The following is a 26807-nucleotide window of genomic DNA, read 5'->3' on the forward strand; positions in this document are numbered from 1 at the left end:
CCGCAACGTTCCACCCCGTGACTCCGGTTGCCTAGGAGAAGTCGCGGGCTCTGCGGTTGCCATGGCGACCAGTCAACAGCCGGGGGACGTGCCTGCGCGGAGCCGGGAGAGGGGCGGCCGCACCGAGTAATGGTGAGAGCCCGGCCCGGCCCCGCGGGTCCCGCCATCCCGGCCGGCGCCCCCCGCAGCGCGCTGGGAGGGACCTTTCCTCTGACCCCTAACGACGGGCCGCGCTTAGCGCCCCGGGCCGCGCAGGCTTCAGGCCCTGTCCTGCCTCTTCCCCGGCGGCGGGTTCGCCCCGCAGCCCGAGCTCAGGCGACGTCCGTGGGATGGGCCCTGCCCGGACCCCGGGGTTCTCCCAGGCGGAGCCTTCAGCCCAACGCTCCCGCACGCTCCGCTCCCTGATCCCGCGTGTCCCGCCCCCGCCGGGTGGTGTCACCCTCCCGGCCCCCACTGCTCCCGCGGAGGTGCCCGGGCTGGACGGTGCGTGGACGCTGGGCGACCCCCTTGTTCCAGGCCCGCTCCAAGCGCAGGGGCCCGTCCGCAGCTAGGCTGAAAGCTCCCGTGCTGGGAGCGGCTGTCACTAACCAGGGCTTGGGTTCTCTCACTGCTCCCCAGCCGGCCAGCATGTCTGGCTCAATGAGCGCTTCATCCAGTGCATCCAACAGGTCCCGGGCCCGCACTCGTTACAGAACCAAGGCCCTGAACTCAGAGGTGGACGAGAGCCTGTTTGGAATTGCCAAGGTGAGGAAAGGAGCTTGTATAGGCAACGGCCTCACCCCTTCAGTCTGTGCGGTATTGGTACCCTACACAAGGGGTCGGCAACCTTTCAGACGTGGTGCGCTGAGCCTTCATTTATTCACTCTGATTTAAGGTTTCGCGTGCCAGTCATACATTTTAACGTTTTTAGACGGTGTCTTTCTATAAGTCTATAATATAGAACTAAACTATTGTTGTATGTAAAGTAAATAAGGTTTTTAAAACGTTTAAGAAACTTCATTTAGAATTAAATTAAAATGCAGAGCCCCCGGACTGGTGGCCAGGACCCGGGCAGTGTGAGTGCTACTGAAAATCAGCTCGTGTGCCGCCTTCGGCATGCATGCCATAGGTTGCCTACCCCTGCCCTACACAATGCAAACAATATTTCAAAAGCACAACCATCATGTATAACCACCCTAGAAAGAAAACGAAAATGAACTTACCCCCGTTAACTCCCTTCTTTCCTTGGGTAGAAAGGAGCGCCACTAAAGCACCTTTCCCGCTCCTTTACTGATGAGACTCAGGAAAGGGCCTGTTTGAGGGCTCTTAGAAAGAGGCTTTTATAGCCTGTGCTGTCATTATAGGCAGGGGTAGTCAGCCCACAGGTGGCCCATAGCTTGCACTCATGGCTCCACTGCAGTCTGGCTTTGAAAGAATCACTTGTTCCTAATTAAATCCAACTGTATTCTAATTTCTTAGGCCCAGAGTCACAAATGGATTTAGGTGCCTAAACCCCAGATTTAGGTGCCTGTGCCCCAATTTTGGGCACCACTGTGATCTACAAAACACCTGCTGAGCTGCTGTTTAGCCCTGTAGACGTCTAAACTCCCTTGACACCTGTTTTCACTGTAAAGATTTCCTAGATGCCTATGAGTCTACCTGCCTCTGGGCATGCACACTGCTGCCTCACTCTAGGTGTCTGGATGCCTGAGCCCCATTGCAAACAAAAAACCAGGGGAAGATAGTTGCTCCTCCACCTACGGTGCCTGATCCAGTAGGTGTGCTTAGAGCATGCCTGCCACATCAGACATCATTCGAAATCAAGGATGAGGAGGTAGCAGTGGTGATCTTACAATTTTTTAGCACACTGTTGAGAATGCTCATCTGGGACATGGAGATATAGGTTTAATTCCCCTCTCTTGTTGAAGCTGTTCCACTTAGGATAAATGATTGAAGAGTCACTGGAGTAGGGGGTTGGGATCCTGGATTTCCAGCCTTCCTGGTGGGTGTCCTAGCCGCTAGGGGCTATACAATCATTCTCATTCAGTTTTTCTCTGGTGTAATGATTATTTAATTAGTTAATCCAAAGTGGAATGGCTTCAACAGGCAAGACTGAGAAATCTCCACATCAGACTATCACATAGCCCCGTGGTTGGGCACTTTCCTGAGAGGTAGAAGACCCCTGTTCCAATCCTTCCCTGTCCTGCCCCCCACAGATAGAGGGAGGAACTGAACCTGAGTCTCTCACTGCCGCCTGGGTGAGTGTGCTAACCACTGTGCTAAAAGTTCTAACACTACCAGGCTTTATTTCATATGGAGTTAGGTGGGTGCCTAATTCACAAGAAATAGTTCAGGTTGAACTAAGCCGCTTGACTCCAGGAGAGGGGTGTGCAGCTCTGGGTCACATGCTTCCCTGCAGCCAGGGCTTTTAGGCACCTAACCCTGAAAGAGGCGGGGCTTAGGACACACCCCTCTCATTGACATCAGCCATTGGTTAGCTTACGTGACTCCCCACCTAAACCATGCTCACTTTTGTGGCTTGCATTCTCAGGCTTCTGTCTCTCCCTGTTTGTGGTACAGGGAGTCCCAGCAGCTTAGGCTTTGTAGGTCCCATGGGTTTGTCCAGTGATTTCCTGGATGCCTAAAATGTAGGTATTGCAATGCCTAAGTCTTGTTATGTTTCTGGGCTTTCTTGCTTCTAAAGCCTTGTTTTCACTGATTAAAAAAAGGCGTGGGGTGTTTTTTGTCTTTGTTTTTTTTAAAGCTCAGGGTAACTGATTCATCTGAGTTGTCTTCATGGGGTTTTTACTTTGGGATAAGGCCCTTTGGCCCAGATCCACAACCCCAGACTTTGGCATTTAGACTCATATCCCCAAAGGTACTTAGGTGTTGCAATGCCTAATTGTTAGGTGCCTAGAAACACTGGAAGAACAATGGTATCCACAAAGCCTGAGTTAGGCCCCCAGGCTCCCAACCTGCTAGGCGAGGAGCCACCTAAGCTAACTAGTGGGAGATGCTGACAAGTCACAAGAAGGGTGTGTCCTAAGCCCCACCGCTCTCATGGAAGTCCAGACAGCAAGGAAGTACCTAACTCTGGGCTTGGCTACACTTGAGAGTTGCAGCACTGGTGGAGGCTTTCCAGTGCTGCAACTTAGTAACTGTCCACACCTGCAAGGCACATCCAGCGCTGCAACTCCCTGGCTGCAGCGCTGGCTGTACACCTGGTCTGCTTGAGGTGTAACGAGTGCAGCGCTGGTGATGCAGCGCTGCTCGTCAGGTGTGGCCACACACCAGCACTGTTATTGGCCTCCAGGCTATTAGGAGATATCCCAGAATGCTTTTAACTAAATTACTCTCTTTGTTTTGTTATGCAGTCTCTCTTTGTTTTGTTGTGAACTCAGGGCTCCTGGGCTCCAGGAGCTGCTTATCTAAAAAACAAACACAGCTCCTGTTTGCTGTGATCAATCTGTAACTGACTGTGAACAATCAAATGAGATATCCCCCTGCCTGCCTCATCCACAGGGGCTGAGTGTTTGCTTTTGATGAGAGAAACAGCAGGGGCGGGGCAGAGAAAGGGAGTCCATTGGACTAGCTGCTTATCTGGTCTGCAGGCTGTTTGCAATTAAGAGTAAGGGGTCGGGAAAATTTTCTGATTTTGCAAGGCAGGGAGCTGATACACAGTGTCGGCTCCAAAAATCCACACTCTCTCTCTCTCCCCCGCTCCCTGTCACACTACACCCCACCCCCCTCTTTTGAAAAGCACGTTGCTGCCACTTGAATGCTGGGATAGCTGCCCATAATGCATCACTCCCAACAGCGCTGCAAATGTGGCCACACTGCAGCGCTGGTAGCTGTGAGTGTGGCCACACGCCAGCGCTTTCCCTACACAGCTGTACGACCAGCTCTGTAACTCCCAGTGCTGCAACTCTCAAGTGTAGCCAAGCCCTCTGTTCAGCAATCATAGAATCATAGAATCTCAGGGTTGGAAGGGACCTCAGGAGGTCATCTAGTCCAACCCCCTGCTCAAAGCAGGACCAAACCCAACTAAATCATCCCAGCCAGGGCTTTGTCAAGCCTGACCTTAAAAACCTCTAAGGAAGGAGATTCCACTACCTCCCTAGGTAACCCATTCCAGTTCTTCACCACCCTACTAGTGAAAATTTTTTTCCTTTTATCCAACCTAAACCTCCCCCTCTGCAACTTGAGACCATTACTCCTTGTTCTGTCATCTTCTACCACTGAGAACAGTCTAGATCCATCCTCTTTGGAACCCCCTTTCAGGTAGTTGAAAGCAGCTATCAAATCCCCCCTCATTCTTCTCTTCTGCAGACTAAACAATCCCAGTTCCCTCAGCCTCTCCTCATAAGTCATGTGCTCCAGCCCCCTAATCATTTTTGTTGCCCTCCGCTGGACTCTCTCCAATTTATCCACATCCTTCTTGTAGTGTGGGGCCCAAAACTGGACACAGTACTCCAAATGAGGCCTCACCAGTGCTGAGTAGAGGGGGATGATCACATCCCTTGATCTGCTGGAAATGCCCCTACTTATACAACCCAAAATGCCATTAGCCTTCTTGGCAACAAGGGCACACTGTTGACTCATATTCAGCTTTTCGTCCACCGTAACCCCTAGGTCCTTTTCTGCAGGGAATGGAATGCACAAATGGGAATCTGTCTCCTGGAGTCAAGTGGTTTAGGCTCCTAAATAGTGGTGGTGCTGCTGCTGCCTCCTCCCTTGTATCTTTTAGCCCGGTAATTGGAGCATTCACCTAAGATGTAGGAGACCCAAGTTCAATTCCCTGCTTTGTCTGATGTGGAGAAAGGATTTGAAAGGGGGCTGGGAGGGGCCAGTCTAAGGATATGAGGAGGAGGGATTTCCCCTCTCAAGTGTCTTAGCCATTGAACTATGGGATATTCTGAGGTGGGTTCCTCCATCTCTCCTGTTGAAATAGTTCTCTTATAATGAAATTATTGAATATTCTCAATAATTAAATATTCATCGCACAGGGGTTCTCAAACTAAGGCTTGGGACCCCTCAGGGGGTCGCGAGGTTATTACATGGGGGATCGTGAGCTGGCAGCCTCCACCCCAAATATATAAAAAAGTGTTTTTAATTTATAAGGGGAGGGTCACACTCAGAGGCTTGCTATGTAAAAGGAGTCACCAGTACAAAAGTTTGAGAACCACTGTATAGAATCATAGTAGCACTAGGCTGGAAGGGGCCTTGAGAAGTCATCAAATCCAGTCCCCAGTGCTGAGGCAGGACCAAGTAAGCCTAGACCGGGGCAGGCAAACTTTTTGGCCTGAGGGCCGCATCGGGTTTCTGAAATTGTATGGAGGGTAGTTAGGGGAGGCTGTGCCTCCCCAAACAGCCAGGCATGGCCCAGCCCCCGACCCTTATCCGACCCCAGACCCTGCTTCTTGCCTTCTGATGGCCCCCCCGGGATGAGCTCCCAAAATCCTAAAAACCAGTTCCCTACCAGATCCACTCACTCTGGGTTTTCGGCGGCATTTTGGCGGCAGGTCCTTCATCCAGAGCGAGTGAAGGACCCGCCGCCGAAGTGCTGCCGAAGACCCAGTAGGGAACCGTGCGATGAGTACAATCCCCACATGCCTGTCTCTTCCCCCCCGACCCCAACCCACATCCTGCCCCCGACTGCCCCCCTCAGAACCCACAAGTATCTCCCCCCTCTGCCACTGGGGTAGCAGCAGCAGCCTGGGGCTCTGGGAGCTATTTAAAAGGCCCCAGGCTCCCCTGCTTCTACCGCTCTGGTCCTTTAAATAGCCTCCGGAGCCCTGGGGAAGTGGTGGGGCTCTGGCGGCTATTTAAAGGACCAGGGCGCAGAGGCAGCTGGAGTCAAGGGCCCTTTAAATAGCCCCCGGAGCCCCCCACTACCCCAGGGTTCTGGGCAGGGCTCTAACATTTTTGCCACCCCAAGCAAAAAAAAAAAGAGCACCACCCCCCCCCGAGCGTTGCGTCGCGCCGCCCAAGCCCCCCCCCCCAGCGCCGCGACGCCTAAGCCCTCCACCCTCCGAACGCCGCACCGCCTAAGCCCCCCGACCCTCCCGAGCACCGCACCGCGCCGCCCAAGTCCCCGCCCCCCCGAGCGTTGCGTTCCGCCACCCAAGTCCCTGCCCCCCCCGAGCGCCATGCTGCTGAAGCCCGCTGAGCGCTGCTCCGCCCAAGCGCTGCCCCCCCCAGCGCCGCACCACGCCACCCAAGGCCCCCCCCCCAGCGCCATCCGGCCAAAACAAAAACAATCCCCAAGCGCCGCCCCGTCCCAAGGTGCTGCCCCAAGCACGTGCGTGGTAGGCTGGTGTCTGGAGCCGGCCCTGGTTCTGGGGGCTATTTAAATGGCTTGCGGCTCCCCTGCTTCTACTGCCCCGGCCCTTTAAATAGGACCAGGGCGGCAGAGGCAACTGGAGTCCTGACCCTTTAAATAGCTGCTGGAGGCGCCCCCTCCCCGCTACCCCAGGACTCTGGGGGCTATTTAAAGAGACGAGGCTCCCCTGCTTCTACCGCCCTGGTCCAACATGGCTGGTTTGGTCTAAAACTTTCTATTTGGGCCTCACTCCCAAGATGATTCTTTAAGAGAAGACTGAGTAAAACCCTTTTGGCCATTTCTGTGTTAGGAGAGCAGAGGTATTAAATGTGGGTAAATGAACAGTAACTGCCCTTTCAAACTTCAGGCTTCTCAAGAGGCTGGTCCACAAGGAGGTGGAGTCCAGCTTTATCTGGGGAATGAACATTGGCCTGAAGTCTGGGATTTGCTGTATTAAAGGCCAGACTAGTGCCAGAAGAGCCCTAGACAGATTTTTGATCTGATATCACACAAGCCTCCAGGCTAATATTGTTTATCAGTGGGGAGTTTATTGTAGTAATCACTGTAGCATTAATTGAGTTCCTCGATATGTGTGACAGCACAGAGTAAACACAGCCACCCCAATGAGTTCCATGGGAACTAGAGGACTGGCTGACTCAGTCACAGATAGGAATAAATGACACTGTTTTCTTTGTGTTAAAGGGTAGGTAATTCAGCGCTAACACTATTATTTCATCATTCACCACTTAGACACTATATTGACAGGTAGATTATATTAATCTTGAGAATTCAGACACAGACAAGTCAGGACGATCCAAAGTTACAATCCCCAGAGCAGCATTATCTTAGCCACGTTGCACATCTATTTCTAGGTGTGTGTCACAGGACCCAGTCTGACCTCTCTGGGTCTGTTTCCCCCATCTGTAAAATGGGCGTAATAATGTTTGCTTTGCCTCATGAGGATGAATTAGTCTGGGTTTGCAAAGAGCTTTGAGGTACTGCAGATGCAGCAGTATTCAGTACGTTGCATTCACCACCCCTGGGACCATTCTGCACTGGGTCCGTCCCAGCACCACAGTCCATCTCTGATCTCCAGGAGTCATTATGTGCCATATGGCTCAGTTAACACTGTTCTGGAGACCATCACCTTTCAGTTTCTTGGATTTGTGCATTTGAACTTTTTGCCTCCATGGTGCATTAACTACCTCTTGCACTGATACTTGTTTTTGTATCAGAAGACAGTACAAGTGCCTTCAGGCTGGTCTAGCTGAATCACCCCTGGAGTGTGCTGGATTGTTCACTAGGTGGCAATGTCAGCTCAAATGAATGGGGACAGGACCAGCTTTAGGGAAAGTTATTCTTTGAAAGGTTCATTTCTAGGGCTGAATGAATCTATTCTGCAGGATCCAGTGCCTGTGACAGGGGCTGGGTGCTTGGCTCCTACAGAATCCAAACTTCCAAAGGATCTCCCACTACCCTTGCTACTCACTGCCTGCCCTTGGGAGAGCTGGGCCAACTCGTCCTCACTCCTTTCTGCTTTTAGCTTCTGCCAGGCCCCCTACAGAACTAGAGAGGATAGGCCACCAGCCCCCCCAATGCCCTATTCCTGGGGCATTAGGCAGGTGGATTGTGAACAATGTCAGCTCAGTTCAAGCAATTGTTCATGGACCAGGGCTGATGATGGCATCTAAACAGCTGTTAGGAGAGAATATCCTTCAGGTTCTGGTGACTAGGGCTAGAAAGGGGCTGGTGTTTGGCCTGGATTAGAACCAGGTGAAAGGCTTCAGCTCCTGTTCCCTGACCCAGCAGTCTGTCAGGATGTTTGCCAGAAAGGGTCATGAATGTCCTGTGGTAAGTTAGTGCTTGGGATCAGTGCTCTCACAATGGTACAGCCACGCACAGGAGCCAGGGGAGAGACACATCAGGATTCCAAAGATGTGTTTTGTGTGGGGAGTAATGAGCAACCCTGAGAAGACCCCATTTCTCTTTCTTTCGTTCTTTCATTCTTTCAGAACCTGCAGCGATCATGCTCTGGCAGCCCCCTAGTGATCCTACGGGATGTGCAGACTGTCCAGAAATCACCCTCTGCCTGTGGCTGGGGCCACAAACCTGAGACCATCCGCCTCATCACCAGGGACCTCATCCGTGATCTCATGTAAGCCAGCACCTGAGCCTCTGCTTTGAGGTTGTGTCAGGGACCCCATGGGCCTGTCCCATGAAAGTGCTACAGTGCTAGGCTAGCCCTTACTGTGTAGCCTCCTGAAGATGAAGCAAGAGGCAATGCTCTGGAATGCCTGGTTTGAGGTGTGAAGTGAGTTAGGCATCGTGGAGGGGAGTGACTCCTCCTGAGAGCCAGTCAGAGAGCACTGGTAGCACCGTGTTCTATAAAGCTCCCTCCCTCAGTGGCCACATTACAGGCCCCTCTTGTTCAGTCAATAGTATATGCAGGACAGGAGCAGCACAGAGCACCTTCAGGACATAAGCAAACACTGCCCCATATGTCCCTGTATGTATGAAAGGCAGCTTAAGTACAGAAAATAGTGCATTGTCAACACCCAGCAGACAGGGCTGTGGATTGCTCCAGGAATGTTTTCTAAGCAGGACTGAAATGTAAAAGAAGGGCCATGAATACTCATTAAAGAACCCACAGCACTTTGCAAGAACAGGGCTATTGTCCTGGCCAAATACCAGTTGACACAATTATTTCCGCCTCCCTAAATTTTCCCTGCTGTTTTAACTGCATGCAGGATTCTTCTTCACCTCCTGGCTTAAGCTGTTGTGTGACCCCCCGTTGGACTCTATCCCCTAAGCCATGAACCCACCAAACCGTACCCCACCATGTGAGGGCTGTCCCAGCCCCATTATTCAGTCCGCTTATTAATGACCATGACTTACTGTGCATTGTTAAACAGCCATCGCGTCTCACTCCAGAGGTGGGTTCACTTTTGTGGTAGGTGAAGTGATCCAAGGCACTCTGGTTAACGTTTTCAAGGGTGGCTACTGATGTCGAGCACTCCAATTTTTTGGGCACCCAGTTTGAGACCCCTGGGAGCTGACTTCTAGAGATGCTGAACATAACATAACATAAGAACATAAGAAAGGCCGTACCGGGTCAGACCAAAAGTCCATCTAGCCCAGTATCTGTCTACCGACAGTGGCCAATGCCAGGTGCCCCAGAGGGAGTGAATCTAACAGGCAATGATCAAGTGATCTCTCTCCTGCCATCCATCTCCATCCTCTGACTAACAGAGGCTAGGGACACCATTCTTACCCATTCTGGCTAATAGCCATTTATGGACTTAGCCACCATGAATTTATCCAGTCCCCTTTTAAACATTGTTATAGTCCTAGCCTTCACAACCTCCTCAGGTAAGGAGTTCCACAAGTTGACTGTGCGCTGCGTGAAGAAGAACTTCCTTTTTTTTGTTTTAAACCTGCTGCCTATTAATTTCATTTGGTGACCCCTAGTTCTTGTATTATGGGAATAAGTAAATAACTTTTCCTTATCCACTTTCTCAACATCACTCATGATTTTATATACCTCTATCATGTCCCCCCTTAGTCTTCTCTTTTCCAAGCTGAAGAGTCCTAGCCTCTTTAATCTTTCCTCATATGGGACCCTCTCTAAACCCCTAATCATTTTAGTTGCCCTTTTCTGAACCTTTTCTAGTGCTAGAATATCTTTTTTGAGGTGAGGAGACCACATCTGTACACAGTATTCGAGATGTGGGCGTACCATGGATTTATATAAGGGCAATAATATATTCTCAGTCTTATTCTCTATCCCCTTTTTAATGATTTCTAACATCCTGTTTGCTTTTTTGACCGCCTCTGCACACTGCGTGGACATCTTCAGAGAACTATCCACGATGACGCCAAGATCTTTTTCCTGACTCGTTGTAGCTAAATTAGCCCCCATCATGTTGTATGTATAGTTGGGGTTATTTTTTCCAATGTGCATTACTTTACATTTATCCACATTAAATTTCATTTGCCATTTTGTTGCCCAATCACTTAGTTTTGTGAGATCTTTTTGAAGTTCTTCACAATCTGCTTTGGTCTTAACTATCTTGAGAAGCAGCCAGCACGCCAACAAGTCAATGAGAGTGCCTGAAAATCAGGCCCAAGATGTCTCAGGCTGGGCACCCAAACACTGAGGCACCTCAGGTTAATGTGTCATTTGACAAGGTGGCTATTCTGGATCCTCTAGGATGAAAGGTTCAAAGTACAGCAATGATATTATTATTACTATTAACCATTCTTTGAAGTGTTTTTGGAATCCAGTCTGCTGCTGTCGTCTTTGAAGAAATCATTAAGCAGGTATCACTATGTGGGTGGATGAAAGGCAACATATAATAATACTAATAATAATTATTAAATACTTAGCACTGAACATCTTCAAAGTGCCTTACATACTCTCTTCTATTCATGTTCTTATACCGCGCCCATCACCATGGTATCTGAGTAATACACACAGAGTCATTTGTTTCTTAGACCCATATTATCACATTTTACAACTGGGAAAATGGGGGCACGGTCAGCTTCCCCTAGGTCACGCAGTGAGTCAACTGCAGGACTGAGAAAAGAATTCAGTTGCTTCTGTTTCCGCATTCTGTGCTCATTACAGGAAACTATACTGCCTTATATAAAGATATTAACCCTTTAAGGGTCATTTGTCAGCAATGTATGTAGCATTCAGGTGTTTTCTGTTTCCTGGTTAGGACAGTGTCCTTATATTTCCCTCGTATCTTTCTATCCCTAGAGACTCAATACACTTTGCAATCTCAACAAACTGCCATACAAACTAGACACAGGGATTACATCATCCATTTCTGAAATTCAAACATCACTGGGGTGCAGGACAACAGCTGTTTGACAGTGCACAGCGGGGCTGACCTGCTGAGGACAGGCAGTGAAGATGATCATGTCCCACTGAAACTGGTGAAAGCACCAGGATGACAGTTGAGCTGCTTTTGCAAAAAGTTGGGAAATTCAAGTCTGACTCTGAAATGTTTTGAACTTCTATTACCAGGGGCTAAATAGCTCCACACATAGTGTTTTTGTGATTCCAGTCAAACTCATGGGGAGTCCACAGGAAATGACCTGTTGGCATCATGCTGTTACAGATGCACCTTGTGCTGTTTGGTACCATGAAGTTCTATCCAACCTCCATATGGATCAGATCCAGTCCCTGGAGGAAAGCTGGCCTATAGGCTTTGGGCTTGGGCTTAGTCATGATTGTCTTTGTACAGTACTGCCCCTCTCTTTCATGTGCATGTATGGCATCTGCAGAGCAACATTCTGTAGATGCACTTACAGGTCGATAAGCCATTTCAAGGCCTCCCCTCTGACGTTGCGGATATCACCCAGTTCACCTTTCAATCCGTATTTGGGGTTCTGCATTATGATGTGTTCGATGGTTTGGATGCTTGCCCTAGAGTTGCATGAAGGGGAGTCTTTGATTTTCTGCACTTATACAGTATCACTGGAGATGTCTTGGAGTGAGGTCAGTTTGCCCAGTGTGCGATAGCATCATGCTGCTCTCACTAGGCTTTGGGGCTCTCCCTTCCCCACAAACCTGACAGTGCTCCTCCTGAAGCACCATTGCCTACTCCCCACACTAGATTAGGCCCAAGCAATTTGACCCATATACACAAAGGTCCAGTTTTGGGTACAAAGGCAGTTCACCAAATCCCTGCTCTGCTGCTGCCTAACCCTGTAGACACCTACAGTGTTCATTGTAAAAGTCCCCAAGGCACCTAAGTTTTTGCCTCTGGCCATGACCACCGCTCCCATAGGTGTTTGGGCACCTGTCTATTTCCTAATGTGATCCTCAAACCTAGCTTGCCTGCAGGACCTGCTCTGATCGGTGTGCTCTGAGCATGCCTAACTGGCCAAGGAGAGGGGACAAGGAGGAACTCCCCTATACCCATTAGTGCAGCAATTATGTACCCACCTGGGGTGTGGGAGACCTTGATTCAATTCCACTTTTTGCCTGTTGAGGAGAACAGATTTGAACAGGGGTTTCCCACCTCTTAGGTGAGTGCCCTAATCACAGGGCTATTGAGTGTTCTGGGGCAGGGCTCTCCATATCTCCTGGGGAAGGTGTTCCACTTTGTATAAATAATGAAATAGGCATCGGGCCAAAGGCAGTGCCAGTGACTTTACACCCAAATCCCTTCTCCACCTCGCACAGGATGGCTAAAGATTGCAAGGGAGGCCTTCTTTCCCTCCCATTTTGTATGGAGTGGGGCACGTGCCACTCTTCTTGGAAGAAGTGGCTTAGGCACGTGACTCCAGGAGAGGAAACCCAGATGTGGATCCCAAGCAGAAATAGGTGCTTCCCGCTAGCCCGGGCTAAGGAGCCTAAGTCCCAGAGAGGGGTGGGGCTTAGAACACACCCCTCTTGTCAGTATCTGTGATTAGCTAGTTTAGACAGCTCCCACCTAGCATGCTGGCTTTGGCGGATCTCATTCCCAGGCACCTGTCTCTCCCCATATATTGTGTAGAGAGCCCAGGAGCCTAATTCAGGCTTTGTGGATTCCACTGGGTGGCAGGGTGCCAGATCTTAGGCATTGCCATGCTCAGCGTGGCAGTGCCCTTTATGGATCTGGGCCCTCTTGTGTGTGTCTGCTGACTCGCTCAGTCACTCACACGGTCCTTCCATGGATCTGGTAACCTCTATTGCAGGCAGCACCACAGGGTCCGATCTCTGCACAGGAAACCACCAGGCATTTCCCAGGCTGACATGTGGTTATGGGGAAGTGTCTGCGAGGTGGGGGGTAGGGAGAATCAATGTCAGTGACTCTGCTCTCTGTGCCCTGCTCACTTGTTCTGCCAGTGTTCCTGCAGAGGACCCATCGGGAGAATCCCTCATTATGAGCCCAGAGGATTTCCACCGCATTAAGACAGCATCCCGAGTCCTGACCAAGGAGGAGCGTGAGGCCAGCATAGCAGCCCTCAAGGCAGAGAAGGAAGCTGTTATAGTATGTGTCTCCTGTCGCTTCCTTTTTGTCAGCTGGTTTGTAGGCAGATTCCAGGATGCTGTTTGAAATGGCCATGTAGGGTTGACTTTGTGGGGAAAGGCTCACTGAAGGGGCTATGGCAGCCACCCCAGGCATTCCTGGTGTGCTGGGTCCAGCTCTTGCCTGCAGAGGCCATTGGGCTAGAGAGATGGGGAGGTGAGTGTGACGTTCCCCTCTGGTGTTGTCTGGACCAGTGATCTGCTAGGCCACTCCAATCCTTGACTCTGGGAGCCAGCCTTATCCTGCTCTGCTGTGAGAACCCCACTCCTGGGCTGTTCACACACAGCCTCTAGCATGTAAGCTGCTCCCAGCTACTTGCAAGCGAATGACACTAGCCAATATCTCTGGTCCCAGACACAACCCTAGGAACCTCCGTCTTGCAGTGTCCAGTTATGCCCACTGGATGCTGCAAACTTATATAAGTTCATCAATTTAACAAAGAAATTGATATGTACCAGGCTTGTTATCCCAAGGGGAGCCTCTGACACTGCAAACCAAACACACTGCTTCAGGTAGGATAAACAAACAGATTTACTAACTATAAAGATAGATTTTAAGTGATTGTAAGTCAAAGCATAACAAGTCAGATTTGGTCAAATGAAATAAAAGCAAAACGCATTCTAACTTGATCTTAATATTTTCAATGTCCTTAAAAACGTAGATGCTTCTCACCACAGGCTGGCTAGTTACTTTTCAGTCAGGCTCTCCCCTTTGATCAGAGTCAGGTGAGCATTACTTCATTGCATTTCCAAACTGCCCAAAGGAAGGAGGTGACTCCCTATTCTTTTGTTGCTGCCTAAGCCAGTGGCCATTGTTCCTGTGAGGCTGGGCTGGGCTTGTCCCATCCATGCCCTGACGAGGCGTGAACTGCCTCTCTGCTCTTGAAGAGTTTTTGCATGGGCTCGCTTTAAGCCATGAGGATACATCTTCAGCCTCGTAACTATATATATGAAATTATAATCTATAACCTTACTATAACATTACTGTAACAATTACTATAACATCATTATAACAACCATGCTCAGTGCATTATGATCCTTCCGAAGACACCCAACGTGACAAACTTTGCATTGGATACCACACAGTCATTTTATAAAGATGAATGTGGGGGTGTAGGGTGTTCCCCCGAGTTACAGCGTGTCACAGTGGGGTGCAGACTGCAAGGATGGGGTGGGGTTCTTGACCAGCCAGGCCCCAAACCATGTAGGGCTTTACAAAGGAAGCCCCTGGGCAAGCTCATGTCTGGGGGCCAGCAAATTGTTTATGCTGCTAACCCCAAACTGCTTCCCCATCAGAGGAGAGGGGTCATTGTGCTCCAGAGTGACCCCTGGTGGCTCCTAGCGATTGGCCGAGCTCTGGAAAGAGCTCTCCACCCGAATGCTCCCAGCAGCAGAGACATGGAACTTGTTGGGACGCAAGGGAGCAAGCCCAGGCTCTCTGATGGAGGGGTGTAGGGATTGCCCAGCCCCCACAGTTGATATCCCAGTGAGAATCCTCACTCCGTGGGGGGTGGGGAGACTGCAGTGCTACAACCTCAGGCAGTTCTGGCAGTGGAGAGAGTGGCCCATTTAATGGGTGTGGGTGGCTGGTACCAAACTCAGGGATCCCATGTAGGAAGGAGCCTTCTGTACAGAGCCGCTGGCTCATGAGCACAGGATGGGGGGGAATATCGCAGAGGCCATGGTTCCAGACAGCTCTCCTGTCTCGGACATGATAGGATTTGAGCGTCTCTCTCAGCAGTGCTGCCTCCATGAAGCACCCCCCATGCAGGTCAACCCCACCCAGATATGGTGTCATGGTGGTGCTGGGCCAGAAGACTCTGGCTTGTGGCAGAACTCTGGAGTAAGGGCTCCTATGGCAGAGTCAGCCAGGCTCTCCAGTGCCAGGAGTGTGGTGTGGGGATCCCTCTGTCAGCAGCCTGCCTTTCCTCTCCAGGCTGGGGTGAATGAGCGCAAGAACACCATGAAGCAGAAGGGGATAGTGCAGAAGAAGAAGGAGAAGCTGAGCGACCTGGAGGAGGAGGCCAAGGAGCGAGCCCAGTACCTGCTGCAGCGGGCCAACAGGATGCGCATGGAGCAGGAAGATGAGGTCAAGGAGCTCAGTGAGGTGGGGTCTTGGGCTCTCTGCTCTGCAGTCTGCCCCTCTCCCCAATAACTGGGCCCTTCTGTGAAGCAGGTCAGCACTGTACCCACTGACCCATGGCACTCAGAGCCAGGTTTATCCAAAGCAGGGCAAGCTCAGCCCTGCCCTGGAGGGACCCTGTACAGGGAAAGGGAAGCTGAGTCTTCTTGGCCCCTGTGCGATGGCTGTCAGGGAAGGTGCCTGCTGTAACGGTGCAGATCATGACCTGTCTACGAGGAGTGGGACCAAGACTCATTCCACATGGTGCCACTGGCCAGCCATCTGATAGCATGGACTTACGGTCCCTACTGACCTGGGCTAGATATGCACTGGTTACCTGACGGGGGAAGCTCTTTGGGTCATTACCAGCCTCCTGTGCCGTGCAGTCCTTGCTGTACTCAGATGTGAGGAAACCAAGGTGCAGAAATGCTAAGTGACCTGCACAAGGGCACGTGGTGAGTCAGTGGCATAGCTGGGAATAGAGCTAATTCTTTGCTCTAACAACTAGGTCACCGTCTCGGTTTCTTTCTTCTTGGACTGTCTCTCCCTGCCCCTCCCCCATCTGCAAGGTTGCGCCAGTGCGGTTCTTTGTCCCCACAGATGATCCTGAACGCAAAGTGCCAGGCGATCCGCGATGCACAGATGCTGGAGAAGCAGCTGATTGAAAAGGAGCTGGAGGAGGAGGAGAAGCGCCTGGACCAGATGATGGAGGTGGAGAGGCAGAAAGCCACCAAGATGCAGGAGGAGCTGGAGCAGAAGAGGAAGCAGGAGCAGATCAGGTGATTCTGCAGCACTGGGCAGGGCTAGTCATAGTGCAGCCCCTCTCCCAGCACTTCCCATGGAAACCAGGGGAAACCTGCCAGTATGGCCATGGGGCCTGGCTGGCAGAGCAGCCCTCAAGGCAGGTTTTGCAGGCATTTGTGCCGGGGACAATATGATGGGCCACTCATGTCTCCCTGCCAGAGATATTGTTGTGTCCTGTTCCCAGAGGGAGGCAACATCTCATCAAGCAGATCGAGAAGAACCAGCAAGAGAGGGCTATGAAGGCGGAGCAGCGGGACCAGGAGGCCCAGGAGATGCTGGATTATCTGGAGCAGCTGCAGATGGAAGACCTGAGGGTAAGAGAGAAACAGGTGATGTCAGAGATTGATTCTGAGCCCGTCCAAACACTCTCCTCTCGCTCCCAACAGTGTAAGTGAGGAGGAGCTCTGTTGCCAACCCAGCGCATGTGAGAGGAGACTCAGACCCCGGCTTTCTAGTATCCTCTGTGGCCAGGGGAAGGGGCAGCCCAGAGCTAATTAATCTCCTCACGGTTGAGGACTAGGGGAAGCAGACAAGGAGCCCACTTGGAAAGTGAGCAATTAGCAACAGGGTCCTTCTTCAACCCCAGCCCAGTAGCTGGCTCCTCTGTCCCTCCTGGTACATGGTACCAAGAAGGCTCCAGGCAAATGCCAAAGCAAGAATGGGCTGGGAAAGGGTCTGTGCTGGGGCCATCTTCCTGGGGTCCCTCTCTCATGGCCACCTTGCCTTGTACCTTTCTCAGGACATGGAGCACAGACAAGAGCAGAAGATGAAAATTCAAGCTGAGATTAAACGTATCAATGATGAAAACCAGCAGCGTAAGGAGGAACAGCTGGCCCAGGAGAGGATGGCTGACCAGCGGGTGCTGGAGTACCAGAAGCAGAAAATGGTATGTTCTGTGGGCAGCGGGACGAGAGACCAGGTGGAATCCTGCCCAGGAAACTGAGGCTGCATGTCAGTGTGAAGGTTCTGCTCTAATTCAGCCAGGAGTTCTGGGCCAGGTGCAGAAATTATTGGGTGGGGGGTGAGGTTTCCTGGCCAGTGCTATGCAGGAGTTGAGACTAGATCATCATAATGGTTCCTTCTGGCATTAACATCTGTGAATCTATCAGCGAGATCCATCTGTGCTAATGGATGCTGGCATGTCCATATCCCGCAGGCAGAAACACACATCTGTATGAACCACATTTTCTGATGCGTGAGCGTAGTTCAGCTGAGAACAGAGGGAGAATGTCTGGCTAGCTAGATGCTGGCTCCTGTAAGGAGTCCAGACAAGAAGGGGAACAATTTATTAAGGGTCATGGTGGATTCTCCATCACTGACAAGTCTGGATGTGTAGCTAAATATCTGCTCTAGGAATTATTTGGGGGAAGTTCTCTGATCAGAAAATGTGTGTGTGAGCGAGAGACCGAGACACCGGGTGTGTATGATGCTGTGCGCCTGCATGTGGTAGTGATGGGGAAGGGTTACTGTTAACAGCTCGGGTGCAGCTCATTGACCCGGCGCTGTTTACCTGGCCCAGGCACGGGAAGCAGAGTTCGAGGCTGAACAGGAGAGGATCCGTCGGGAGAAGGAGATGGAGACGGCGCGTCTGAGGGCATTGCAGGAAAAGGCCCAGGATTACCAAGCAGAGCAGGTAACATGCTCGCTAAGCCTGCCTCTATGCCAGTCCATCTCCCTCCCTGCCTCTCACTCCCCTGTTTCCATCCCAGCCAAGTCAAAACCTCAACAAACCCAATGGGAGTAGCAGGGGAACTTCTTGCTAGACCAGTCCCTAGAGCCCTAGTGGTGTAGGGGGCATGGGTGGGGCACATCCGTTGGCCAGGCTACCTGGTCAGAGTACATTACATCTCTACTCTCCAGAGCCAGTGGGCAGAGGGACCAAGCAAGGGGCCTGCATTCTCTTTACAACAGACTTGCTCAGGGGAACATGCTGCTAGATGCAAACTCCTTCCCCAGCTCCAAGGAATTAGCAGCTTCCCTTCATACAGGATGTCTGTCCCCCTTGCTGGAGCTGGCAAGGGGCTAGCAAAGGCTGCTGGGACAGAGGTAAGATGGAGAAGCTGGAGCTTCTCTTCTCCGCTGGCTGTCCAGCCAGGAGCTGTGAAAGCCCCTCACTCCACCCACGCTGCTCTGAGGAGGGAGATATTTCAGTGAAATGCACTGAGAAATGGACCTTGTTAAACCAGTTGTGTTGGTCTGTCGAGGCACCATGGTGTAGAGCAGCCTTCCCTTCCCCTGCCCTGGGAGGAGGTCTCACCCCATCCCTCGCCTTGGCAATGGACCAGGAATGATGCTGTTGCCTCGCACACCTCGTGGGGGGTCTCACAGCAAAGCAAGGGAGACATGAGAAACCCGTGTCCACAAGGCTCTAACCTGGGCTGTGGCTGAGAAAGCTCTGCTCTTTGTCCTGGAGAGGCCACCCCAGGAGCACAGCCAGGTCTTGCTGCTGTAATGGGGTGGGAGGCAGGTCTCTCAGGTGGCCCCAGCCCAGAGCTGTGGAGATCTCACCAACCCCATGGTGGACCCACTAGAACCTAGTGTTATGTGCTCCCAGCAGCTTGCCTTGCTCAGGAGGTGGCTGCAGAGGCTCAGCATTAGATGAGTGACTGCAGCATCCTATATATTGGGCTAGTCCAGGGGTAGGCAACCTATGGCACGTGTGCCGAAGGCGGCACGCAAGCTGATTTTCAGTGGCATTCACACTTCCTGGGTCCTTGCCACCGGTCTGGGGGCTCTGCATTTTAATTTAATTTTAAATGAAGCTTCTTAAACATTTAAAAAACCTTATTTACTTTACATACACCAATAGTTTAGTGTTATATTATAGACTTATAGAAAGAGACCTTCTAAAAATGTTAAAATGTATGACTGGCACGCGAATCCTTAAATCAGAGTGAATAAATGAAGACTCGGCGCACCACTCCTGAGAGGTTGCCGACCCCTGGGCTAGTCAATTATTTTTTGTCAAGGTCCAAATTTCTAGTTCCAGGTCCACACTTCAGGGAAAATTTAAAAAAATAACAATAATGATAATAAGTAAGTAAAAAGATTTCAGAGTCCGTTCAAAAGCATCTAGGAGTCTGGATTTGGCCCACAGTCCGCCTATTGACTACCCTTGTTACAGATTATAATTGGCTCTGGAGGACCCTGAGGCTGTGAGCTAGGTGCCAGCATAACTCATAGGTGGCACCAACCCATTGTTCTGTATCTTTCTTCTCTCCATTCAGCTCAGATCCCAAGTCTAACAGGGTTTCTGTAACGTCCAGCACTGCTGCCTCTGCCCATGCTTCGCAACTACAGCTGGATCCGTCCTGCATCACTAGTAGGAGCATGCACATAGCTGGACACTGTGCTGGAGGGCAGGAGGCAGGACAGAACCCAGCTGGCTCCTCTGTAGCCCAGACAAAGGGAGCTCAAGGTGCTGAGCAGCAACAGGGGCTGTCTGCCCTACATCAGACATGTGGAGCTGTGCACACAGCGCAGCTAGGGTCCCTGCTCTGCTCGCAGCAGGAATCAGTGCTCTCCCTTTCTGGCAGGATGCGCTGAGGGCCAAGCGGAACCAAGAGGCCACCGAGCGAGAGTGGCGCCGGAAGGAGAAGGAAGCTGCGCAGAGGAAGGCGGAGACTGAGGCCATGCTGAAGAAGAGTCGGCTGGAGCAGATAGCCCACAAGGAGCACAGCCTGGCTGTGCAGGTGCAGCGGGACCGCAACGAGTTCGAGAGGATCCTCAGGTAGCACAGGTGGCACTGGTGGGGTCACTGATGTAGTAACTGAGGTCCAGCCCTGAAGAGCCAGGTAGTTCAGGGCCCGAGTTCCCAGTGATGCTGCAAAGTGCCCCGGTTGCGCACCTTCCCTCTGCCCCATCCAGTGCTGAAGGGACTGGGGCTGATCTCCTGCCCCCTCAGCACCCAGGGCGTCCTTCCGAGGCTTTTCACACCATGGATTTCCTTTAGATGGACAATGGTTTTGTGGATCTTTGATCACATGATCAGAAAATTCTACCCAGCATGCACGGTGTTATTTCTGCCCCTCCAGCTTCGAACAGCATAGTGGGAAGCGGGGTTCTGTAGAAAATCTCCCTCTGTATGCCAGGCTCACGCTGCTCTCTGGCGGCTCAGCCTGGGAGATGGGCGGGCACATCAGCCAAAACACTGGGCCTGAGCTGCCTGCTCAGACTGCAATCAGCCTTGGACCACACTGGGAGCCTGCCCATTACAGACCTTGAAGCCACGGTCGGGGGACACAGCCTGGGCAATCAGCAGCAGGAACGAGGGAACCCTTGTCTGCATGGGAGGGTGCTTAGCGCGAGAGTGGGGAAGTGAAACTGGAATGCATCAGGAGGAATTTATGACTGCAGCATGGGTCAGAGCCTTGAACAGAGGGTTATTTGCCCTTCCAGCGCCGCTGCTGGGGCGGGCAGCAGTTCAAGCACAGGGGTCATGCAGCCCAATGTCTCCGTGCAGAGCCCAGCGGGATCAGATTGAGAAGGAGCGGAAGGAGCAGGAGCGGCGCGCAGCCCTGCATCTGAACCACGCCGACCAGGTGCGGCGCCAGGTGCGCGAGCACCAGCAGAAGCAGGTGCAGGAGCGAATCGCTACCTTCGAGGAGGGCAAGCGGCTGAAGGAAGAGGCACGCCGGCGCAGCGAGCGCATCAGTGAGATCAAGAGGAAGAAGATGGAGGAGCTCAGGTGAGGTTACAGGGCCAAGCAGGAGGCCTGTGCCTGGGGAGTCTGGGCTCCTGGGCTGGGCTTGGCTTGGCATGACATCAGCCCATTCATAGTGCTGGGCAAGGCCATGGGATGTGGGAAGGGCTTAGAGCAGGGATTCTCAAACTGGGGGTCAGGACCCCTCAGGGGTTGTGAGGTTATTACATGGGGGGGGGGGGTCACGAGCTGTCAACCTCCACCTCAAACCTTTGTCTCCAGCATTTATAATGGTGTTAAATATATAAAAAAGTGTCTTTAATTCATAAGGGAGGGTCACACTCAGAGGCTTGCTATGTGAAAGGGGTCACCAGTAAAAAAGTTTGAGAGCCACTGGCTTAGAGGGTCACTGCTCACACAGCACAGTCCAGCAGGATACCCTGTTACGCTTTGGGGTGCAATCCAGACCAGTAAGGGGTTGTGCCCTGTAACCCTGAATGCCGTAAATGCTCTACTGCCATAGTTCACAGCCCAGACACCAGACAGGCATGCGGTATCTTCCCCTTGTTCACTGAATGGCTTTGTTACCTTTCATGTAAATGTAGCTTCATTGTCTCTGCCTGACGATGAGGCTGGTTAGACAAATGAACACGCAGTTTGTGGTCTAGACATGCTGACTTTCCAACCACCTAGTGAGCTTTAATGGTTCTGTTTACCGCAATTGTAAATTGCATCCCATTGTCACCAGTCACCTGCTTCACTGGTATGCCAGCCCTGGGCAGACCTGTTTCTACTTTGTTCAAATTCAGACTTTAAAACATAGTCCCAAGGGACTTGTCATATATATTCCACAATGATATTATTGACCTGTGTATTAGTAGCTTTTCAAATGATAGCCCACAAGGATAGTTTAATCATTGCCGTGGGCGTAGGGTGTGAATACAGGGGTGTTTAGGGCCATCCCTGCTTTCTCTCCCCATATCCATGTGACGGGTTAGATCACAGAACCCCCTTTGGGAGCTGCCAACTGATGTGCCAAGACTACTTCTGCCCCTGATTTCCCTGCCAGCTCGGGACCCCAGAACCCTGTCTTGCTGAGCCAGACATGCCCGTCTGCTCCAGCACAGACCCAGGGTCTGAATTACTTGCCCCAAAGCTGCAGACTTAACTGAAAGCAGCTTACAGAAGTGTGCTTGTCTTTAACACTCAGATGCCCAACTCCCATTGGGGTCTAAACCCAAATAAATCCCTCCACCATACACACGTGGGGATGGATCACCCCGTGGAAGAGGCAGCAGATTCCCTCCAGCTGGTGCCAGCCCCCAGCCTCTTGGTCAAACAGAACCAGCCCCATCTTCATGGCGACCAGGCAGCGGGGCGCCAGGGAGAGCAGCCAGAGGGACAGCTGGCTCTGTGGGACCTGGGAGAGAAGGGAGCTCGGGCCGTGGGCCAGGCCCATACCCCAGCATTCTGCAGCAGGACCTTGGGGCTTTCTGTGACATCCCTTCCCTTGTTTTCTTTGTTTCTAGAGCGGCCGGCCTGCCTGAGAAGTACTGTGCCCAGGTGGCGCGCCGAGCCCTTACTGAGCCAGCCTCCGTGCACTGAGGGTCTCCAAGGCAGCATAGCCCAGCCCAACCTGGCTCCACCGCACGGCAAGGAATCGCAGCCCAGCCTTGCCAGGGGCCTAGATTGTATATTTTGTTAGTTTCTGAGAGTGTTTTATGAATAGAGATATTTATGGAGGTGTTGGTGTCCTTCACTTTGCTGTGTCCCTGAACCAGCCCCACCAGGGGAGGAGGGAACAGCATCCCCTCTCCAGCTTGGCCCATCTCTATGGGCTGTGGAGAGTGGCTCACCCATGCTCACCAGGTGAGAGGGACGCGTTAGTGGGTACCTCCCCTCCTCTTCCATGGAGGGGCTTGTGTCAGGGCCTGGACTGGCACATGGGTGGTCCAACCGCAGGCTTCCTGGGTTACTGTGGGCAAGGTGTATGGGCATTTTCTTCACTGTGCTACAGTCCTCAGCTCTGTTACAAGGGGCTCCTCAGCTGGCTTGCAGCTTGAGGCCAGAGCCAGACCAGCCAGTCATTGGCAGCCGGGAAAAATCCCGGCTTGATCTGTTCCCATATCCCCATGTCCATCAGTAGAGAATGGGAAAGGCTGGAGTCGTGCTCTGATGTCTGAGAAGGGCAAGATAATCCATACGCTCCTGAGGCAGCCCTGGAAATCCTGCTGGGCCCCTGCCCTCCGGACGGCGTCGGCTCCGGACCCCGCTGGGCCCCTGCCCTCCGGATGGCATCAGCTCCAAGGGAGAAATCCATGCAGGACCGTCACCCCGAACAATCCTTTGGACAGAGTTAGATACAGCACAGATGGGTCCCTTCCTTGGCTTGACTGTGACTTGATGGCTGTCAGCTCAGTTCCAGATCCCCTAGCATCGAGCAGCGCTCCCTGGGCTTTAACAACCCTTGTCATTAAAGCTGGATGAACAGTGGAGCAGCTGCCAGAATACCATCAAGAACTCTCAACAGGCTCATTCTCCCAGTACATCCTGTCCTTGGCTCCCGATTCCCACTTGGATGGCTGACAATCCCCGCAGAGCCCCCCCTCTCCCCGCCCCCGTGTGCTCTGTAGTGCTGTAGGATTGGTGCTGAGAGCAGCACTAGAGTTAAAGTTGAAACCGGATTTTCCTTTGCAGTCTAGTTCTGTTCTGCTGTCAGTGTTTTTTGGAACAAACTCTTGACGTATATTCTGAGAACGGACGTACTGGAGGGAGTCACACTGCATGGGGAAACGGACTGGCGCCAAGTGCAGCAACAGCAGAAAATCCCTGAGTGCAGACAGAGTGCTCCCAGCTGTGCTGCTCAGGAGTGCCAAGAGCCAGTGTCTCAGGCACAGCAGCGTACCCCATGGAGCACTTTCTCCAGAAGAATCACTGACAGAGGGGTTGGGTTTCAGTGGTAGCCGTGTTAGTCTGTATCAGCAAAAAAACAAACGAGGAGCCTGTGTGGCACCTTGGAGACTAACAAATGTATTTGGGCATAAGCTTTTGTGGGCTAGAACCCACTTCATCAGATGTATGAAGTAAAAAAATACAGGAGCAGGTATAAATACATGAAAGGATGGGGGTTGGGGCAGGAAGATTTGCCTAACTGAAGGCTCTAGGCACCCATGTCCCTGGGACAAAAGATTCTCTAGCTGCTCCTCACAGCTCATACAACAGCATCTGCCTGTACCCCAGAGGTGATAAACCCTTGCTGTTACAGAGAGGCCCGGGCTGGAAGGAGGAGGGGGAAAGAAGGAGAAAGAGAGCAAGCTGGGAATGGAAAGATGAGAAAAATCATCAGAGGGTCTTTGATAGAGGGAGGCGCAGGCTGGCTTGCCTCCCTCCTCTGGCTCCTGCAGGTTCAGCTCTGTCCCCATGTCCCAGAACAGCATAGTCCTGTAGATGGCATCAGGGTGGGGCTGAGATCTCAGCTGGTGGGCCGCTCTCTCTCTCTCTGGACCTATGGTGAGGATGGCATTGGTCATGGAGCTCAGGGTTTGTTCTGCTGAATAATTCAGAGTGATGGACACAACAGATCCGAGAGCGTGTGAATCTCTACAGTGTCTTGCGGGCCTCAATCAGCACAGGAGCCTTGGAGAGGCTGTGCTCTCCTGCGCTGAGGCAGATGGGGCCAGATTGGCACAGGCTAGAGCAGCCTGAGGGCTGCCCTAAGTAATAGGCTCTCTAAACGTTGTGGCAGCAGAGCTTAGCTTGGGTGCAGGACTCTGTAGGCCATGTCTCCTGTCCCTGAACGCCCCCTGTGCCAGTGGTTTTGCAGTGGTAGTGCAGAGCTGGGAGATCCAGGCCCCTTTGCTTAGCTTAGCGGGGGCAACGTGTCCTCAGAGGGAGGGTCAATCCTTCCCAGAGCCCAAAATGTCCCAGGGAATAAGGCCTGACTGACAGCCACACAGAGGAGAGCATTGAGGTTGTCTGGGCTAGGAGGGTAGGGACTGTGTATGATAGAAGAGGTGCTGTCGATAGGTCCATGGCTTTAGAATATGTTCTGTGGTGCTGGGTGTTGTATCATTGTCCCTTAGGAACTGTAAGTGCTTTTCCAGAAGCATTTATGTTCAAATAGCCACAGGCCCCGTACCACCTCGTGACCTCTCATGAGCAGATTCTCCCTAGCAGGAATTGTGCATCAATTAATTCCTCAGTAGGAGATTCCCTCAGCCCTGTATGTTGTCGGAGAAGTCAGAGCCAGACGCTCAGAGACGTATGCACCAAGCATTCTCAAAGAAACCCAGCGGAAACAGCTACCTCCCTGGATAGGCTCAGCCCACTGACTAAGAGCCAGCCGCACTAGCCTGTTGTGCTACAGCGATGGTTTGCTAAGATAATGGGAGGAAGCAGGTGGTGTGAGGCTTGTCACTGGCTTTTCTCCAGGAGGCTATTTCTGCATCCTGGTGGAGTTTGTAGAGAACTCTGTAAATGGTACAGCTTGGAGAAAATGGAGGGAAGTCGTGACATTCATCTGCAGAGCCCAGGTTACAGAGCTTTGCACTGTGGCTTGGTGTAAACTGGAGGAAGGGGAGGTGGACGAATGCCAGCTCTTTGAGGGGGATGTCTCAGCAAGACCATTAGCAGCACATTAGGATAGGGACCCTTAGCAGCGGTCCCTATCCCCACCACCCAAACCCAGCCTGAAGTTGCACAGGTGCAGCATCATGGAGGTGCCTGTCTGGGCTCCACAGCTCAGTTTGGGCCGAGTTTTGCACCTACAGCAGGGATTCAACCACTTTGTTACTGTGAAAAGTGCAAATTAGCCTTCAACATGACCGCACATGCTCTGAATGTGGAACGGATATTCTCCAGGACATCTGTTAACTAGTTTGAATAAAAACTAATTAAAAATGGCTCTTCTAAGATTCTGAGAACCGTACATCAGACCTTTTCTGTCTGCGATGATCTGAACAGAATAACTCTAACTCTTCCAGCTTCCCGGAGACTTAGGACTCATTGAAATCCTGCACATTGACCATGTTAGTAGCCATGTTTTAGAGGCAATGGCCATTTTTGACATTACTCAGAGTGAAAGTTTCTCCTTCAGCAGAGGGTGGCCTATAGTCGGTCAGAGAATGCCTTGGGCTGCCCCATTTCAAATTGGGCTGCCATCTTCTAATTGTTCTCAATGAGGCCGAAACGCCAGGTGCCCTCAGCAGAAATGTCCGTTGCCTCCATTTGCTGGCTCTTTGCAGGGGTCCTGAATCTGCTTCCTTGCAACACAGGATGCTGCTACCGTTTTCACTGAATGCAGCTCACTCATGCTGGAAGCAACGGCAGCTAGGAGCCATTTTGAAAGAGGGACATTCTTCATAGAATCAGAGAAGATTAGGGTTGGAAGAGACCTCAGGAGGTATCTAGTCCAACCCCCCTGCTCAAAGCAGGACCAAACCCAACTAAATCATCCCAGCCAGGGCTTTGTCAAGCCAGGCCTTAAAAATGGAGATTCCACCACGTCCCTTGGTAACCCATTCCAGAGCTTCAGCACCCTCCTAGTGAAATAGTGTTTCCTAATATCCAACCTAGACCTCCCCCCACTGCAACTTGAGACCATTGTTTCTTGTTCTGTCATCTGCTACCGCTGAGAATAGCCTAAATCCATCCTCTTTGGAACCAGGGCCGGCTCTAGGTTTTTTGCCGCCCCAAGCAAAACATTTTTTGGCTGCCCCCCCCCTGCCCCCAGACATGAGCCCCCCCCCGCCCACCAGTGCCCCCCACTCACACCCCCGTTGCCCCAGCACTGGCCTCCCCCCCAAATGTGGGATCCGCTACCAGCACACTGCAGCCGAGCCCTGGCCCAGCTGCAACTCTGTCCCCATGCGGGTGGAGCTGCTGGGCGGCGCGGAGCGGGAGTACTTCCAGGTGG

At 51.9% G+C, this 26807-nt stretch overlaps 1 protein-coding gene across 3 annotated transcripts; it reads left to right on the top strand.

The window, feature by feature from the left end:
* On the top strand, window positions 1-26342 carry CFAP45 (cilia and flagella associated protein 45). 3 transcript variants are annotated; one of them, XM_044991519.1, is made up of 12 exons: window positions 1-132; window positions 619-744; window positions 8314-8456; window positions 13143-13287; window positions 15262-15432; window positions 16048-16226; window positions 16436-16565; window positions 16991-17137; window positions 17771-17884; window positions 19788-19981; window positions 20714-20938; window positions 22423-26342. In XM_044991519.1, exons 1-12 carry the CDS (start codon window positions 130-132, stop codon window positions 22496-22498), a joined length of 1653 nt encoding a protein of 550 aa, XP_044847454.1. In that variant the 5' UTR covers window positions 1-129; the 3' UTR covers window positions 22499-26342. The 3 variants fall into 3 exon arrangements, with proteins under 3 accessions (XP_044847454.1, XP_044847455.1, XP_044847456.1); XM_044991521.1 differs by having other exon boundaries at window positions 75-132; window positions 669-744; XM_044991520.1 differs by lacking the exon at window positions 619-744.
* Window positions 26343-26807: the final 465 nt, after the last annotated feature.

This window comes from Mauremys mutica, chromosome 17 (genome assembly GCF_020497125.1).
Source record: "Mauremys mutica isolate MM-2020 ecotype Southern chromosome 17, ASM2049712v1, whole genome shotgun sequence".
Classification (NCBI taxonomy): Eukaryota; Metazoa; Chordata; order Testudines; family Geoemydidae; genus Mauremys; species Mauremys mutica.